This window comes from Oryzias latipes, chromosome 6 (assembly GCF_002234675.1).
Source record: "Oryzias latipes chromosome 6, ASM223467v1".
Lineage (NCBI taxonomy): Eukaryota > Metazoa > Chordata > Actinopteri > Beloniformes > Adrianichthyidae > Oryzias > Oryzias latipes.
The window spans coordinates 27,371,628-27,389,730 of NC_019864.2; the positions used below are offsets into that span (position 1 = coordinate 27,371,628).

At 38.5% G+C, this 18,103-nt stretch overlaps 1 protein-coding gene and 1 long non-coding RNA gene across 2 annotated transcripts; one reads left to right on the plus strand and one right to left on the minus strand.

The window, feature by feature from the left end:
* The first annotated feature begins 12 nt into the window (after positions 1-12).
* b3gnt9 (UDP-GlcNAc:betaGal beta-1,3-N-acetylglucosaminyltransferase 9) lies at positions 13-9,411 on the plus strand. Its single transcript, XM_020704222.2, has 6 exons — positions 13-2,567; positions 2,639-2,758; positions 6,229-6,513; positions 7,438-7,679; positions 7,750-8,005; positions 8,658-9,411. Exons 1-6 carry the CDS (start codon positions 2,415-2,417, stop codon positions 9,000-9,002), a joined length of 1,401 nt encoding a protein of 466 aa, XP_020559881.2. The 5' UTR covers positions 13-2,414; the 3' UTR covers positions 9,003-9,411.
* Positions 9,412-12,692: 3,281 nt separating this feature from the next.
* LOC105354264 lies at positions 12,693-14,661 on the minus strand. The gene is made up of 4 exons (XR_908921.3): positions 14,571-14,661; positions 13,447-13,561; positions 13,227-13,361; positions 12,693-12,983 (listed from the first exon to the last, which is right to left on the minus strand). It is a non-coding gene; the product is annotated as an uncharacterized LOC105354264 (long non-coding RNA).
* Between the last annotated feature and the right edge of the window lie 3,442 nt (positions 14,662-18,103).

Sequence of the window (18,103 nt, forward strand, 5' to 3'; positions counted from 1 at the left end):
ATGTATCACAGGTTATACCACCACAGCAATATTGATCACTAATGACACAAATCGCGAGTTTTCCTCATATCGTGCAGCCCTATCCCTAACCCAACTTTTCTCAATGTATTTATACTCAAAGTGCATCATAGACAAACTTATTCCATTGGACATTTGTTTTAAAACATCTGGAAGTAGGTTCTTCCAACAACTGCATTTTCTGCATCAAAATTCCAGCTAATAGAAAAAGATTAGTAATTACTTTATCAAGCCATACCTAGAGCTTAAAGCTGCAATAGCTGTAGGCTTCAATGCAGTTTGTTGGCATAAGGAGGGAAACTTGGCTTACAATTAATGTGTTAAGATCACAGAGCTTCCTTACCTGTACCTCAGGTAAGAACAGCAAAGCTCCTCCCCCTGAAACCAGCTGCTATTAGCACCTCTGTAAACAGCAACAATTAGAAAATAGAAAGCCGTTCAGTGCAGTTAATAATGCCTTAAAATGAAGGTTCCTTTAAGTTAAATGTGAAAAACACCAAGCAATCCCTTCAGGTAGACGCTGCTTCCTTTTTTACGTTTTAATCTTTTTATTTAATTGTTTTTCAGTCAGGAAGCATCCAAATGTTTGCAGTCCTAGAAAGCTTTCAAAGGTGCTTCAATAAATAAATGAAATTGTTTGTTTAATCCTCTTAGAATCCAGACTTAACTTTTTATAAAGTAAAATATAACAAAAGTTTCATAATTGGATTTTATGAAGTGTTTCATGGGTTTTTTTAAGCAGCATATTTTTTCACAGATGATTTCAGCCTCTGAACTCTGACCTATAAAAGGTTTGAGCAGAAAAGATCGACTGAGATGTTTGAGAAATTTCTGCACAACCTGAGAAAAAGAAGACATAAGACCCAAAAGAACCCCTGGTTAAGACCTTTTTTTAAAATACAGCAAAGTCTGATTTTTTTTTATGATAATATGATACATGAATGAGACTTTAGCATAATTATATCTTCTATTGGATTCAGAAGAAAGACTAAATGCCCAGAATGTGACATTTTAGCCTCTTATTAATGTCTTTAGTTTGTTTTTTGTTGGTTTCAGTTGCTTCTGGAGTAATTAAACCTGTTTTAAGCTTTTATTAACAAAAACAGGATCTGGAAAAGGACTCAACTTCGTTTTCTCCCCCTATTCTTTGCGCTCTTCCTCTTCTCACAGATCCAGATGCTGTGTTGGCATCTGGATCAGGGCTGCTCCGGTCACGTGGTAAAAGCAGAAAGAGAGAGAGAAAGAAGAAGATGCGTTCACAGACCCTCGAAAATCCTGTTGATCCTCCAAAGGGTGGGAGGAAAGCTTAAATGCTTTTTTTTTACACAAAATTTTTATGATATTCATTTATTTACAAAACTTTTTTTAAAAGCTTGTTTTTGACACAAACCCACACACCTGAAATACACAAACCCATTTGTGTGAAATTTCATTTAATTTTATTATATTTTATTCGTATTTATTTATATTTATAAGTTGGTTATTTTGTACAACAACAACAGCTAAAAAAAAAAATCGAGACAGAGTTAAAGATGTGAAGTCCACTTTTCGTTGCGCCCCTGAACGCAACAGCTTCGTCTCGCCTCGCACAGACTCATCAGATCTTCTCTTCTGGTAGGTTTGAGCAATTTCCTTTAAATTATGGAGAACCTTTCTGTGTGTGCGTGTTTTTAGGAGAACTTTTACGTTTCTAAAAGATGTATGATCCGTTTGGGGGAGTAAGAGGTGTGTTAGTGATGCTGGGGCTTAGAGAAGCTCCTGGAGACCCTCATTAAGGAAAAACAAACAAACAGAGATCTTTCATTTGCTTTGCGTGCAGTATATTTTTATTAAAGAATTTAATAAGACTCACCAACCTTTTGCATTTGTTTTATTAAAGTTTTAATGCATCACCTTTGTGGACAGTAAATGAGGACCAGTCACCTCCTCTTGCATCTTTGATTCATTTGGGAGGAATTTACAAACATCTGTTCCAACACTTCAGCAGAGCATTACTGTGTGACAAATAAGTGTTTTTCCCACTGGATTCATAATTTAATCTGCATAGAAATGGGGTCAGTATAGAACTTTGAGATACTCCAAATATAGAAAGAAAAAAGGGATTTAACGTCCATGTGGCTCTAATGCTTTTGTGTAGCTCAGCATTTTTTTAACTTCTTGTATGTTGTTTTTTTTTTTTCCAGGTTGCTGAAGATGGAAAAAAAAAGCTAAATGGGGGGGAATCCTAGCTCATGGTGGGCTGAATTCTTTCAAAGCAGAGATGACTGTAACTTGCGTGTCTGAGCTGTGAGGAAGCAGCTGGGGGAATTTTTCTAGACCGGGACAGAGAATAAGGTCTGCAGAGCCAAGAGAAATGAGCCAAAGCTTCAGGCAGCAACTCCCTCTGCTGTCTGAAGATGCATCTCTGCCAGGTTTGTAGCTCAGGTCGGTGTCCTCCAAACACGCTCAGGAAGGTGATGACGATGAGGAGGGTCTGTCATGTGAAAGGAGATGTGGCGTGCACGCTGGTGCTGCTGGCGCTCCTCTGTCTGCTGCTCTACACTCGCCAGGTAACAAGGAATCGGATCCACGACGGAGGAAGCTTTTCAGGTCCTCATCTGAGTGTGAACCCCGTTTGCAGGTCATCCTCCCGTCCAGGTGGAGCGCGCCCGTGTGGAAGCTGGAGATCCACGCCTCCACCAGCTCCAGCAGGACTCTGTTGGGGGCCAGCGGGGCTAAAACGGTCACAGAGTCTCGAGGGGTAAGAGCCGGTTTTATTTAGATTTGTTTAGCTTATGTTGGTAGCAACACGGCCGTTATTTTTAGAATTAAATTAGAACTTTTTAAAACAAAGTTTAACTTTATTTACTTTGGGTCCAAGGTCTAAATGCATCAAACATTGGAAAAATCTTAAAGCCCCACTCCAATGAAAATAGTCCTTTTGTGGTTTTTAACTTGTTTTTGTGGCATTTTTCTGATGATGGAGGATATAGATTAAGAAAATTAAGATTAAAATGCATTTCTGAGTATTTCTTAATTCTAATTATTGTGAATCAGGAGCAGACAAAAAAAACATTTTTTTGTAAATGAACTTATTTATGACATAGAAAATACACAGTGTGGTGTTCAAGCTCCCTGCTCTGCTCCATTCTGATAGACGACTAGATCCATGTACGTCTTAATTTTCCTCATCCGAGCTGGAATCTCAAAACTGTACGGCTGGATATCTCAGATATTGCTAATGTTAGGTTGGGGGTGTGAGGGGGCTGTAAGCCAGTGGGATAGCAAGTAAATCGATGAGTGACGGGAATTTGGGGCAGGCTTGGTCCAAGAACCAAACCCACAGCCCAGAAGTGAATTCCTAATGAACTGCTGCCGCTCTGCAGAAACTATGTCTTAGAAAACGACACAGGTTTTTGGATTTTGCCTAAAAATGGCATCATCCTAATTACAAGACCGCTGGGAATGATTTTTAAAAAAATCAAAAGATGTCTTGAGTGGGACTTTGACTCATGCACAGCCACAGTCCTGCCTGTTTACTGAATCATTTGCAAAACTGTGAAGATACGAAAGAACGTTAGACAGTCTCTAATTGTTTTGCATTTAAATAAATAAAAAAAGTTAAAGGTGCAAAGAGAGCTAAAGGATTTTATAATCCTGCAGCCCACCTCACAAAAAGAGGAGGAGTTTGGGAGGGAAGCCACATTTTGAATAAAAACAGGGGCCTACATGAACACAGTTCTCCAGAGACATGAATATTAGATGTGAATATTGGAAACTAGAAAAGGTTCCTCAGTGTTTTTTCATTTTGGTTAAGATCTGACTCTTGGATGGAACGGAGAGCCGACCCAACACGGCCTCAGGATTATGGAAGCGATTCTGTAGCATTAATAAAAAGCAAAGTCAAAACCAGAAATGCTTTTTCATTTTCAAAATGAAGCTGCATTTTTTGACTCAAAAACGAAAGAAAATGCAAAGAGGGGATTGCATTTGCATTTTAACATCCACCCTGCAAAACTTGGAGCAATATTCATTTCGAAAAAGCATTAGCAGAGGGGAGGCGGGGCGATGACGTCACTGCTTTCTCCGTGTGTCCGGCTGCTGACTGACGCACACACACGCACCAGGAGCAGACTGTGTTAGCGGCAGAGACGAGGGTTTTGTGATGGTTGTGAACTTCTGATGAGTTTCCACAGCTTCTCAGGACAACATAGCAGCATGTCCGCCTTCTGCGGTCCTCCTCCTGACGCACCGCGGACAAGCTTTGTTCTTCGGACCGCCACCTGCCTTCGCATAGCGGAGCGCGAAGCTCCCGATGATCGAAGGCGGAAATGCCGCTGCGATCTGAGAAACCATCAAATGAATTTGTGTTTCCAGTGGTGTCCAGAACAAAATAAAGACTGATGTAATTTCCACATATTTACACATTTATTTTGAGCTTCGCGCTGAATTTGCTGTTTGATGACAGCTGGAGCCCCATCAACAGATAGCAGATTTCACCGTACTAAACGTTGCTGGTTGGACCAAAAACACTCACTCAGCGCGAAGCTGCAGGAGAGTATCTTCATAATGTGCTTTTATTACTGTCATGATTATTATTAAGGGCCTGCTCTGCTCGATCATATGTTTTTAAATACGTGCGGTCAGACGACGCTGAAGAAGTTGGGTTGCGATTCACAGCTTCTGATTCACGAGGGAGCTAAAGGAACATTCTGCTGCATTTCTCGCATTAAGATCCAGGAATCCAGGTTTGAGCAGTCCAGGTCCAGCGGTTTGTGAACAGGACCCGGTTTTAGGTGATTTTAAAGCGAACACAGACACACCAGGTCTCTCAGCGACATCTGCCGGACACACGGAGAAAGCAGTGACGTCATCGCCCCGCCTCCCCTCTGCTAATGCTTTTTCGAAATGAATATTGTGACAAGGTGCGCGGGGTGGATGTTAAAATGCAAATGCAATCCCCTCTTTGCATTTTCGTTTTAATTATGACACAGAATAAGCGGTTTTAAGTATAAAATGAAAAAGCATTTTGAAATATTGCTTTTTCATGTGAATTTTGAGGCATTTGATGCAGCTTCATTTTGAAAATTAAAAAGCATTTCTATTAATCCATTTTAAATGTCATATTAAACATTTCTAAATGAATTATGCTACACATTTACCAGGGACCTTTTTTAAAATGAAATGTCAGATAACATTTTCTTTATCATTTTAATTAAGTGACAGAATAAGCTGTGTTGAAGTATAAAACGATAAAGCATTTTGAAGTATTGCTTTTTCTTTTTAATTTTGAGTCAAAAAATGCAGCTTCATTTTGAAAATTAAAAAGCATTTCTATTAATCCATTTTAAATGTCATATTAAACATTTCTAAATGAATTATGCTACACATTTACCAGAGAACGTCTTGAAAAGGAAATGTCAAATACCATTTTCATTTTAATTTTAATAGAGTGACAGAATAAGCTGTGTTGAGGAAGGAAATGAAAAAGCATTTTGGTGGATTGCTTTTTCATTTTAATTTTGAGTCAAAAAATGCAGCTTCATTTTGAAAATGTAAAGGCATATCTGGTTTTGACTTTGCTTTTTATTAATGCTACAGAATTGCTTCCATACAGGATTTCAGGCATTCAGAGATGTATGAAGGGATGTTTTTTATTTTTCAAACAGTGTGTATAAGTCTTTCCTGATCACGCATGACTCAGATGATCCTCTGGTTCAGACCCTGAGAAACCAGGAGGACGTCCTAACAGGAAGCAGATGAGAAGCAAGCATGCAGTGCATGAAATACCAGCTGGAATGAAGATAGGAGGACTGTCACAAAACAAAACCGGATGTGAGGTTTTGAAAAGTAGGAAATGAAAAATACTCGAAGAGACGTCTGTTAAATCTGAGGGCTGAAGAGTCTCAAATATTTCACGGAAAAATGATGCATCTTATGACCAGAAAACCCATTTAATGTCACTTTTATGAGCAATAAAAGTGACATTAAATGAAATACGAGGCATCTTTGCAGCCTTGCAATTCATTAGATCCTCAAAGTGTGACATCCCAAACTATTTATGCACTTTGTAATAAAAAAAATTTTCAACTTAAAAAGCCAAAAGCTGAAGAAAGACCTTAAAAAAATATTTTCTTTTGTTAGAGGAATGATGCAAGGCACATCCTCCTGCAGCTTTCATTCTACTGGGAGCCAAACGTAACCGAAGTGTTTAATATTCTTGTTTTTCAGCTGCCTTTCTGTAAGCCGGATCTCAGCTCTGCATCCCTGCAAACCAAATCCAAACACAAGATCAAGGCCCAAAGAAAGAAAGCTGCGTCAACCAATCCTGCGAGGGTCCAGCCCACCCTGCCGCTCTTTGACTTTCAGACTTACCTGAGAAAGAAGGACATGAGACGTTTCAAGCTGCTCATAGACCAGCCTCAGAAATGTCACACGGGAGGAGACGGCGAGGACGACTTCCCCTACATGCTCATCGCAGTGAAATCCACAGCTGCAGATTTTGATAAACGGCAGGTAACAGAAGGGTTTAGAAGCCAAACCAGTGAAAGACCAAAGCTTGACAAACAAAAAAGATGGCAGTTTTGTTGCGCAACTTTTTTAAGGCAACTTCTGGAGCTGTCAACAGGGGTTTTGGCCTGAGTGGGCAAAACATCTGGTGGCATTTTTCTGACACATGTAAAGAATATCAGGCTTAAAATGGCATTTCTGAGTATTTCTTTATTCAAATCCTGCTGAATCAGGAGCAGATGAGAAAATGCTGTTAGAAAAGAAATGTATTTGTGACGTAGAGGATACGCTGGGGGGGCCACAAGCTCTCCGCTCCCTGCTCTGAGGGGAAGGGGGGGCGGGGTAGCTCCGTGCCAACAGTCCAACCCACAACTCAACAGCGAGTTTCTTTTGAACTTCTGCCGCTTATGTCCAAGAAAACAAGACAAGTTTTTGGATTTTGGCTAAAAATTGAAATCAGGAGACCACTGGGAACGCTTTGAAAATGGATATGAAAGATGCTCAGAGTGGACTTTGAAGGTGGTGTTTTCCCAACAGCATGTTTCAGTTCCTTCCACAGATGATAGGAAGGCACTCCGTTCTTAGTCGTTCCGGGTTTTCTATCGGCTTGTGCTTTGGTTCAATATTCTGTTGTGTGACCCAAGACGTGAGCTTTCTGACACTCAGCTCCAAATTGTCCGATAGTCTCAACGTTTGATTGAACTTGCAGAGATTCAAAACAAGCTGCACTAGTTGCAGCAGTCCCAGACCATCAATGTTTCAATCTTACTTCCGTTGGCTTCCTTTTTGCTTGCATGAACAAAGAGCTGGTGCTTCTGTAAAGCTTCGGTTTTGTCTGGATATTCTCCTTGAAGCTTTATAGCGCGTCAAAATGCGTTTGGGTTCATTTCAGTCCCCCTGTTTTACAATTAACGTCTGGATTTCATGTAGGTGGTGCGTCGGACGTGGGGTAAGGAGGGACGATATGACCCCGGTGTGTCCATCCGTACCGTCTTCTTGCTGGGTGTTCCCGGGAGTCGCACCGCCCTGCCTCTCTGGGATCGGCTCCTGGCCTACGAGAGCCAAACCTTTAGTGACGTCCTGCTGTGGGATTTTGAGGACACCTTCTTCAACCTGACGCTGAAGGAAACCCATTTTCTGGAATGGGTCAACAGCAGCTGCGCCCATGTTAAGTCAGTGTTCATAAAGCTAAAAGATGGAAAACGTTAAACCTTCTTTAACTTTTGGCGCTTCTTCATTCAGATTCATCTTCAAAGGCGACGCTGACGTCTACGTGAATGTGGAAAACATTCTGGAGATGCTTCACAGCCACAAACCGGACCGGGATTTGTTTGTCGGGGATATTATTGTCAACGCCAAACCCATCCGCAGACGCAACTCCAAGTATTATATTCCAGAGTTGGTGTATGGGGGGGGCCTGTACCCCAACTACGCAGGAGGAGGAGGGTTTGTGATGTCGGGTTTCACCGCTCGGAGGCTCAGCTCTGCTTGCCAGAAGGTACCGTCTTTCTCCTGGATTCGGCTCTGAATGTGCAGCCATGGTAATCGTTGTCGTCTCGTCCGGATGGTCCGGGAGGTCCAAAAATGAAATGTGCAGTTGGGAAATGAAAATACACACAAGAGTTTGCACACATTTTCAAACCTTTTGCAAAAGCGAGAGATGGAAAAACACGACCTGTTAGGCATTGTGGTTGTCCGCTCTCTCTCTCTCTCTCTCTCTCTCTCTCTGCTTTCCAGCAGGCAGTTTTTTTATTGCCCAGCAAAGCAACATGCAAAATACGTCAACAGACTCTGCGTCTGTGCATGCGAGATATTTTTGTGCGACTCAAGGATGCAAGTCTAGTTTGCAATGAGCAGGTGTCTGTCTGTTTTAAACACTCCAGCACAAAAAGAAAACATAGATCGGAAATCACAGACGAGTCTGCTGCCGACCTCGGCACATCTTATCTGGCACACAGGTTTCACTGTTCATTTTAAAGCCAGAAAGCATTTTTCCCAGTACAATTTTCATGCATATATATGAAATCAAGTAAATGCCTAATCAAATAAGAATAAAAAATAATGGAATTCCTGTAATGCATAATAAAAAGAGCATAGGAGATATAATGTAACCCCTGTTCACCTCCACCTAACTCAGGAAATGCTTCCAGGTGGAGTTGTTCCCGATCGATGACGTCTTCCTGGGAATGTGCCTCCAGCTGATCGGCGTCAAACCGTATCGCCACGAGGGCTTTCGGACTTTTGGAATCTCCCGGCCGTCTGCTGCTCCTCACCTTCAGACGTTCGATCCCTGCTTCTACAAAGAGCTCATGGTGGTTCACAGCCTCACCGTTCCTCAGATCTGGCTCATGTGGAACCTTCTGCATGACCCCAAGCTGAGCTGCCACAAAAGGAGCAGCCTGACGTCCAGCTCCTTCAAATGGAGGACGAAGACGGAAGAGGGGGCCAAAGAGGAGACGGACTACAGTGAGAGGAAGGTGTTTGTGATGCACTAGAGACGGTCTGGAGCCGTGAAAGCTCAGGGTCTGAGCTGAGTCACATGAAGTTTATTCAAGCCAGCAGATCTTCCGCAGGAAAAAAAAAAAAAAAGTTTGTCTGACTTTCCATGTCTGACTCCACTCTCATTCTGTGAGGATGAACGTGCGTCCAGATCCTTTTTGATTATGGGATGGCTTTAGTTTTTCAGGACTTTACAAAGTGAAGTCTTGAGAATGGGATGTTAGACAGAGACTCAAACAGACGTTAGCAGGTCTAACCTCAAATCGATGCATAAAGAATTCCTGGGATTTTTCCTGAACTCTGAAGTGCCTTAAAGTTTAGGAATTTACCCTTTGTTGTTGTTAGATGCAGAGCAAATAGTGTGTGTTTTATTTCTTGGGTGATAATAAAAATCATACTAAAGCATTGATGATTTATGACACTCAAGGTCCCCTGCAGCTACGTTCACACGGGGCAAATGATGAAGAAAGCGCAGAACTATCCGATACTAGTGCATGTAACTATTGGAAGAGGCTTGGTACGAAATGGTGCAAATCTGGTGAACAGCGGCGGTTCTACATTAACTTTTTTTCCGGTGAGTAACTCCCCAGCCTCCTCACACACACACAATTTGACAACATCCTTTTGTGTTCCCTATTTTTTTTGGCCGTTTTACATTTGCATTTATTTTTTTGAATTGTATATACTTGTATTACAGGGGGGTCAAACTCCATCGCACATCCTAAATCCAAAACACGCTTTAGGTTGCAGGCCGCACAAGGTAAAACATTTATTGAACACACTAAAGCTAAACCTTTAAAACTGAACTTTTTGAACATAGGTATGAATAAAAACAGACAGACATATAAATACAGAATAAATTAAGTTAAACCTTAAATAATATTTTGCTCTGCATAAAAATATATCCTGTCCAAATCATACAAATATCAAGAAGCTGCAGAACAAAACAGGCAAAGCTTGGAAATATTAATAATAAGAAATAACAAATCGTATCATTCTGTTTTCTTTGCTCTTTTGTCATTTTTTTTTTTATAGCTGGACTTCTGGCATCATTTTTAGCAAGTTCATTTCTGCTTGGTGTGTGATGTCCTGTGTGTATCGTTGTGAAACATTTCAAAGGGATTTGATCTTTTTTTTTTAAAACCTGTTAATGTAAATATCATTTTTAGGTCTTATAAAACAGTGAAACCTAAATCATATAACTCATCACCAGGATTACTCCATAAATATTTGCAATTTTCCTAATTTTGTGCAACTGTGAAAAATCCTCCCAAAAACTTAAATTCATGCATGAGTCTTCAAAAAATACGAAGAGACTTACAGAGAAACCAAGATCTAGAGAAAAAGGGCCATCGATGTTTGAGTGAGCAGCCGTGAATGTGGGACGCTGCAGCAGAAAGCAGATCAAGAATCATCATGAGGACTTTGCTGTGGTCGTGATGCACCCATGATTATGAGGTTATCTGTCCTCATTGTTGGTGTTTAGAGCTTCAAAAACGTCTCAACGACCTTTTCAAGACAATTCTGAGAAAAGAAGAAAGTTTGATCACCTCGATTAGATAAAAAAGAGGCGGCGTTGCTGTGAAATGAACTCAAAAGAGGTCACAGTGGCTTTTTTTAACTAGTCTCATCATTATTATTCAGATGTCTAATTAAAGCAAACTTGAATTTATTTATATTGAATGTAAATGTGTATCTATTAATCTACACTTGTCATTCCAAGATGCTTCTCATCAGTGTGAAACAAAATCGCCCTCAAATCATGCCTTTTAACGATCCAAGAAAAAACAGTGCAAATCGACAATAAACAAAAGGACAAGCCAGGGGGTTATTATTACATTTTACACAAAGACATTAAAACTGACGCACAGATCAAGGGTTGTATTGGCTTTCTTATTGTCAGAATGTTTTATCGATGCTTTATTGTATCTATTTTTATTGTTTGAAATAGGAAAATTTGGATTTATGAATGTGACATTTGCAAAAAATGAGATTAACATAATATACATAATTGTTCTTTTTCGTGAGATGGACAATGAGTGAGGCCAAACAGTTCAAGTTCTAAGCACAGGCAGAAGTCTGAGTCTTTCTGGGCGGAAATTAAGTTACTACCTTTAGTTTTGTGGAAAAAGGACATGACTGAAATAAATGTACAGCATCTTCAGGGTGTTCTTGACGAAAAGAGCAGGTTACATCAATGTCTTATTTGAATCTTTGCAGGTATAGTCTGGATTAATTTAAATGAGATTTCTTTTACTTTGCACATCCATTTGTTGGCGTTGAAGCTGCAGATCCTCCGGCGGCTCTCACCATTGAAGCAAGTGTGATCAATATTTTGCTTTTTTCATAAACTCCCAACAAACAAACAAAAAAACAGAGTTTTCCCAAAATCTAATAAAAAATGCGTATCTCGACTGAAATCATTTTCACTCTGCAAAAATGGAATCTCAAGAAAGTCAAATAAACTTTGTTTAAAGATAATTTGTCTTGCAAGACAAATAATCAAGAAACACGTCTTAGTGACTAGAATTTTTTTTTTTTGTCCTACCCCACTGGCAGATTTTTTTTTTTTTTATTATTAAAAGAAATTAATTCTGAATTAAGGAATTTTTGACTTGTTTCTAGGGAGGCACAGTCTGTAGTCTGTACAAACATTTTTAAAGCCTACTTGGAAAAACAAGAAGTTAAGAAATTGCAAAATTTCCACTTCCACAAGTTCAGAAAAACGCTTCGTTCCAACAAAAGAACATTTTCCTTCTAAAGTTATCAACCAAGCATAGATAGAATTAATAAAAGTACTACATTTAAAGCATAAAAGTCTTATAAAAGCAAACTGAACTAATAAATCAGCTCAGTAGCCATGTGTAGTTTGTCCATCCTGAGACAGGAGGGTTGTGAGTTCAAATCCATAGACTAAAAATGAGACCAAAGTCTCTCTCCTTGGCACTACATTAAATCTATTTTTACAGCGTCTTTTGACTATGATTAGGCTGTTTCAAGGCAAACGAAAAACCTGTGTAGTTTTCTAGGACATAGTTTCTGCAGAGCGGCAGGAGTTGATCAGAAATTCACCTCTGAGTTGTGGGCATCAGAATGAAGCAGAGCAGGGAGTTTGTGATTGGAGATTTTACGTAACAACTACTAACTTGAATTAAAAAAAATAATTTTAAGCTTAATCTTCTTCTTAGATGTCCTCCATTATGAGAAAGATGCCACAAGAACATGTTGAAAACACCCAAAAACATGACTTTTATTGAAGCGGGTCTTTAAACCACCTAACAGTTCCCGGGTGCAGATGTGTCTAGCGTTCCCCTCAGAAAATGGAGCAAATGTGGAGAACGAATGTCACACACCCTGTTATGTGACTATTAACGGGACTTTAAATATTTCTGATGTAGTGACATTTGAAAAAAAATCATTTAAATGCAACTTTGAAACTGCTCAGTTATACTTTTTTGTAAGTAAAATTGAAATAATTTTCCCTTTTTTCGACTTTGCTGTTTTTAAACGGTGCAGATCATTTGTCAAAAAGAATCAGAAAAACAAGGAAACTGTGGAGTTTATGAACAAATAGAATTTTTTTGGGAAAACCAACAATAGAAAACTGAAATTTTAGTGTTGATATTTAAGTTTTGAATGCATGGTTAGAATACACGTGATTACATTCGGCCTCAGGAACGCAGAAGTGAACAAAGTTTATTCGTTAATTAGGATTTGAGCCTAAAAATGAAAACAGAGACTTTTTAGATGAGTATTGATCAAATATTCAATTCAAAAGCTTTTAATCAACCCATTTACAAGAGAGTTTTGAGGAAAGAATTTCTGACAGAGGCGAGTAAAAGTCTTGTATAGGTTGATCTCAGATGTGAAGAAATCCCTGTTTTTCAGTCAGAGCCTTTAAATTTGCAGATTGGTGTGATTTTGGTCCATTTTTCTCTGTTTGTGTCGCACCGTTTTCCCCTTAGAGCGCTTTCATCCTGCAGAGATGACGTAAGATAAAGAAGAAATGAAACCCCTAAACAAAAAATCTATACATCTTAAAATTAGCTGAAGATCTTGTAAATGTTCTTGGTGTTCAATGAATAATCAGCCTGAGGAAGGTTTCCTTCACAAAGATGCTTAGGTGAAATAAAAAAGTAGAATAAAATAATTATTGCATACATTCAATAAAATACTCTAACTGGTCTCTGACAGCTTCTAGTTGTAAGAGATTTCATTACTTTTGAATGAAGAAGAAGAAGATGATGATGATGATGGAGGAAGGTTAGGAATTGATGTTGTGATGGAGTTTGTTATAAACTGCCTCAGACCATTCAGTCTGCTTCACACAGACCTCCCCAATGGAGGTTTTGATCCTGTAAAGAAGCAACAAAGAAGACATTTATTGAATGCATCAAACCCCAAACTGTAGTCGTTACGCGGAGCAAAACACAAACGCACACAAAGGCTTTAGTGTGACATCTGAAGTGAGTCTTCTGGATTGAGAGAACAAAAGCCGCTGGGATCTGTTGTCCGAAAAAGTTAAAGCAGCACTTGGACGGCATTCCTCCATGAGCTGAAAAACAAAGACTCGATTAAAATGATTTACCAAATGCAACCACTGCTTGTTCACATAAATGTCTGTTAATATGTAGTTTTCATTCATTAATATGTTTACCTGTTAGTTGAATGACAGTTTGTGTGATAAATAGGAATAATATTAAATAAACCTAAAGTCTAAAAGTGATATTTTTATTTAAATGATCTACATAAGCTTTTTTTTTCTGGCAAAATGTTCTATGTAAGGTGATGTCGCTGTTAATTAACATGTTGAATTGGACAAACTGGACTCTCATTTAAATAAAATCATGTATATTTTTTAAAATTAAATATTCATTCAAGTATTATTATTGATTTTATACTGTGTATCAGTCAACCTGAGCTGTTGTAACAAGTTCTTTTATGCTACAAATGTTACGTGTATACGAAAAAGTAGTCTATAAACTCAAAGAATTAGAAATAAAATGATGTTTATGATGTTTATCTTAAAAAATTTTGAGTGCAACAGACAAATCTTTTTTTTTTACTCTAAATGTGTCACAATTTTTTACAAGATATTACATTAATATGAAAAATACGTCACTTGTTTTAGCAAGTCAAATATATTTGGAATATTTTCAGGAAGAAAAAACATTGACCTGAAATTATTGGTTAATTGACACACTTGCTTTTACTTTGAAAATTTGTGTTCTCGATTCCTGTTTTGGTTGTTGGCTCTAAAGTTTTTTTATGGAAACAGATGATGACATAAAAACAATCAAAAATGTTACTTTGATTTTAATATTAGACCAAATATTTTTCATCACTAAATACCAACGGAAAAATAGTATGTAACAGGTAAATTGTTACTAATTTATATGTTTAAACATTGTATTAGTCTCAAGCCCAAACGTAGCTTAAGGAGATGTATTATTATCATTATTATCATTATTATTATTATTATTATTATTATTATTATTAACCGTAGTGGAATGCAGCCAGAACAACACTTTAAAATCTTTTTGTGAAGATGTAAACAGACTCACGGCCAGCGTTGGAGCTCAAGGCGGCGAGCAACAGCAGGAGTCCGACCGTGACACTGAGCGTCCTCATGGTGATGTTCTTGATGCTTCTGAGTTTGAGGTTCTCTGTTCACATCTCCATTCTTAAAAGCAGCACAATTTGCATATTCATATTTTTCTGAGAAAGAGGCAAAATTTCTCTCAACCACAAGAGAGCGGATAAGAGTGGGCGTTGATCCACTTACAACAAACCAGAAAACTGAAAATAACCTACTTAATATTCTCAAAAAAACACTTTTTTAGTTTTACATTTTTGGATTAACTTTAGTGAGAAATATCAAAGTAAATCAGTTATGATGACTTTAGAGCTACAAATCACATTTATTTAATACGCTTGTTTCTGGATTTTTGTTGCCGAAAAAGTTTGTACAATACTTTTTAGATAGTAATTCTTCATCATAAAGTGTTTTGTTATTTTTAAAGAAGTTTGAACTAAAACAGTTATGACAAATCTGTCTTTTTCCATTGTTTACACTGACAATTGCTGGAAATAGATCAATCAGTCAATCAATTCTGTGCAATAACACACAACCTTTAATAGCAACTCGACTCGACTCATTCTATTTTGTTCATACTTATTTAATATTTAATAGTTTCTGTACATATTGTACATTTTTGATTAGAGATGTGAGTTACAGTATTTTAATTTTATTTTATTTATTTTATTTTTTTCACCACTCCAAGGCTGCTACAATTTCATTGTATCAGCATGTACAATGACAATAAAAGGATTCTGAATCTCATTTTCCGACACTAAAGTGTTACAAACTCGTTTCTGCTTTGTGTTCTCCAATAAAAGAGACATGCAGGATCTCCAGACTCTGGTTTTTAAGGTCACTTCTATCCGTTTTGATGCTTTCTCTGCTCTTCTCACTGCTAACTGAAACTGGTTCAAGCGGATCAGCAGGTCTCAGGAGTGAGTGGAGCAGGAACAGCTGAAATCCTGATCAGAGGATCATTAGGACCAGGATGATGCTCCCAGAGACCATCACACATATTAACCCCCACAATGTTTTGGATCACTTTGTTGCCAGAAAAGTCAACTTTTATGAACAACTCCCAGAGCTGATTTTTCACAGTTTCTCTCCATCCATCCATTCATCTATTCATCCATCTGTTCATCCATCTACTTACTAAACCTATGATCCCTTTCATTGTCCCTGTGTTGCTGGAGCCTATCCCAGCAAATGTTGGACAAAGCGAGGGTTCAGCCTGGACAGATCCCCAGTTCGTCGTAGTTTGTATGTTTGATGTAAATTTGAAGATGCTTGAGGCTCCTGACATTTCTTCCACGTGGATCCACAGTGGCACGTGAACATGTGGCCCTTTCCTCTCTTCTTCCTGTGACAAAATAACGTGAGCTTTTTGTGCAACCACCAGTTTTGAGTTCAAAGTCGTCAGCTGTTATTTAAAAGTCTGTTAAAGCGTTAGCCTCATTTTAAAATGCATTTATTTTTTAAATATCATTAAATGTGGGAATTGAACGAGTCCAAACTGAATATGTTTTATAACATTACAGGAAAATGCGAACATCATTCAAATGCTGACATGCATGCAGCAGAGGCAGGAAGACTATGGTTCAACTCCGTCCATTGTCCGGTAAAAAATGTCCAAAAATAAGTGTGCAGATTTCCTGGATGCAGAAAACAACAACAGGAGGAGAAAAAGGGGAAGAACAGTTAAGGTTTTTATTCAGTTTAGGGTTGGAAGTCAAGTTAAAAGACTCGTTGGTGTCATGAATCCAGTTTCACTAAACTCAAATTTAACCATTTTTAAGTCCAATCTTGAATGATTGACTGATTGATCCATTTGCAGCAATTTTCAGCGAAAACAATGGAAAAAGACAATGAAAAACAATTTTGTCAAATCAAAACCTTTCATCCATCTGTCTTGTCGTCTTTTTGTCATGATTTATTATTTTCGTTATTACACGTATTTGTTTTAATGCTGCCAAAGCATTTTGTGTCTCTGTAGAGATCAGTAAAAAGGCTTAATTTAACAAATAAAGATCAGTTTTCTTTTCTTTTTGTTTATTTTTCATTTATGCATCAAAGATTTTCAAAATAAAACAAGCCATGAACATTTTCATATCTTTTCATGTCTGCTCTGTTGAAATGTTACTGGACGGCCTTATTATGTGTGATTTTGTGTTTTCTTGTTTATCATCAAATGTTTTGAATATTTTTATGTCTCAGCTTTCCTCACAGCATCAGCAGAAAACATTTTGTCAGGTTTTCCGTGAGCGATGTTATCGGTGATGAGATGCTGCTGCTAATGCCCTAAGCAGATGTGGTGCAGGTTCCACCACAGACCAGCAACTTCGTGTGACGTTTTTGGAACGGAGACAAAGATTGATCTGATTTGGATGTTTTTCGGTAGTTTTGTGGTCCACGCAAAAATCCTGTTCAGGGGCGCACAACCCCATGGTTTCTCATGAACACCTTCAGACAGTTTGTGATGTGACGGAACTTTTGCAGAGCTGGTTCTGTCACCACAAAAATGAAAGTGGTTTTTGTTTTAGGTGTTCCACGCGTAAGGTGGTCTTTCTGAACAGTAGTAACTCATAGAAAACTCTGACATTAGGTTTGCTTTAACTATGTAATAATCTCAGGAATAATGTCAAAACAAATCGGCCTGAGCATCTCTGGTATTCAAAAACCTCAAAACCTTTTTGAACGCATTTATCTCATTTTGTGTAAAGCAACTGTGATAAAAGACTAAACGCAAAGGTAAAGACCTAGGTAGGTGGCCTTTTAACACTCATATCACTAAGTTCTGCATTACAGATTGTGACCTGAAACTTAACCTTTTTTTGTGGTGTTTTTAACATGATCTTGTGGCATTTTTATCAAGATGGAGGTCATATGTAGAGAAAATTAAGCTTAAAATTTCTTTCTTGAGTATTTCTTGACTCAAATTGTTGTGAATCGGGAGCAGACAAACACGTTTCATTTGAAAAAAATTGTATTTGTGGCGTAGAAGATACGCTCTGCGGGCCAAAAGGTCCCTGCGCCGTTCCATTCTGATACATCCACCTGCAGACAAATAGATCCATGAACGTCTTTGTTTTCCTCGGCTGAGCTGGAATCTGGCTGAAAACTGTACGGCTGGATTGCTTCAATATTGCTCACCATTTTTATTGCACCGCTTGTTAGGTTAGGGGATTGAGGGGCTGTAAGCTAGTGGAAGAGGGTGTAAACAGAAGGATGATGGGAAATGAAGGTAGGCTTACTCCGCACCAACAGTCCCGCCCACGACTCAGAGGCAAATTTCTATTGAACTCCTGCAGCTGTCGTCCTAGAAACTGACAGACATTCTTTGGTTTTGGATAAAAACAGCCTCATCGTAGTTAAAAGACCACTGGGAACACAAACATGTTTTTATCTTTAGAACATTACTTTTTTGTAAGCACATACATTTTATGTATTGAACTTACAAAAAGGGCTGCTCTGTGGCTATTCGGTTAGCGCTCTCGCCTCACATCAAGAAAGCTCTGG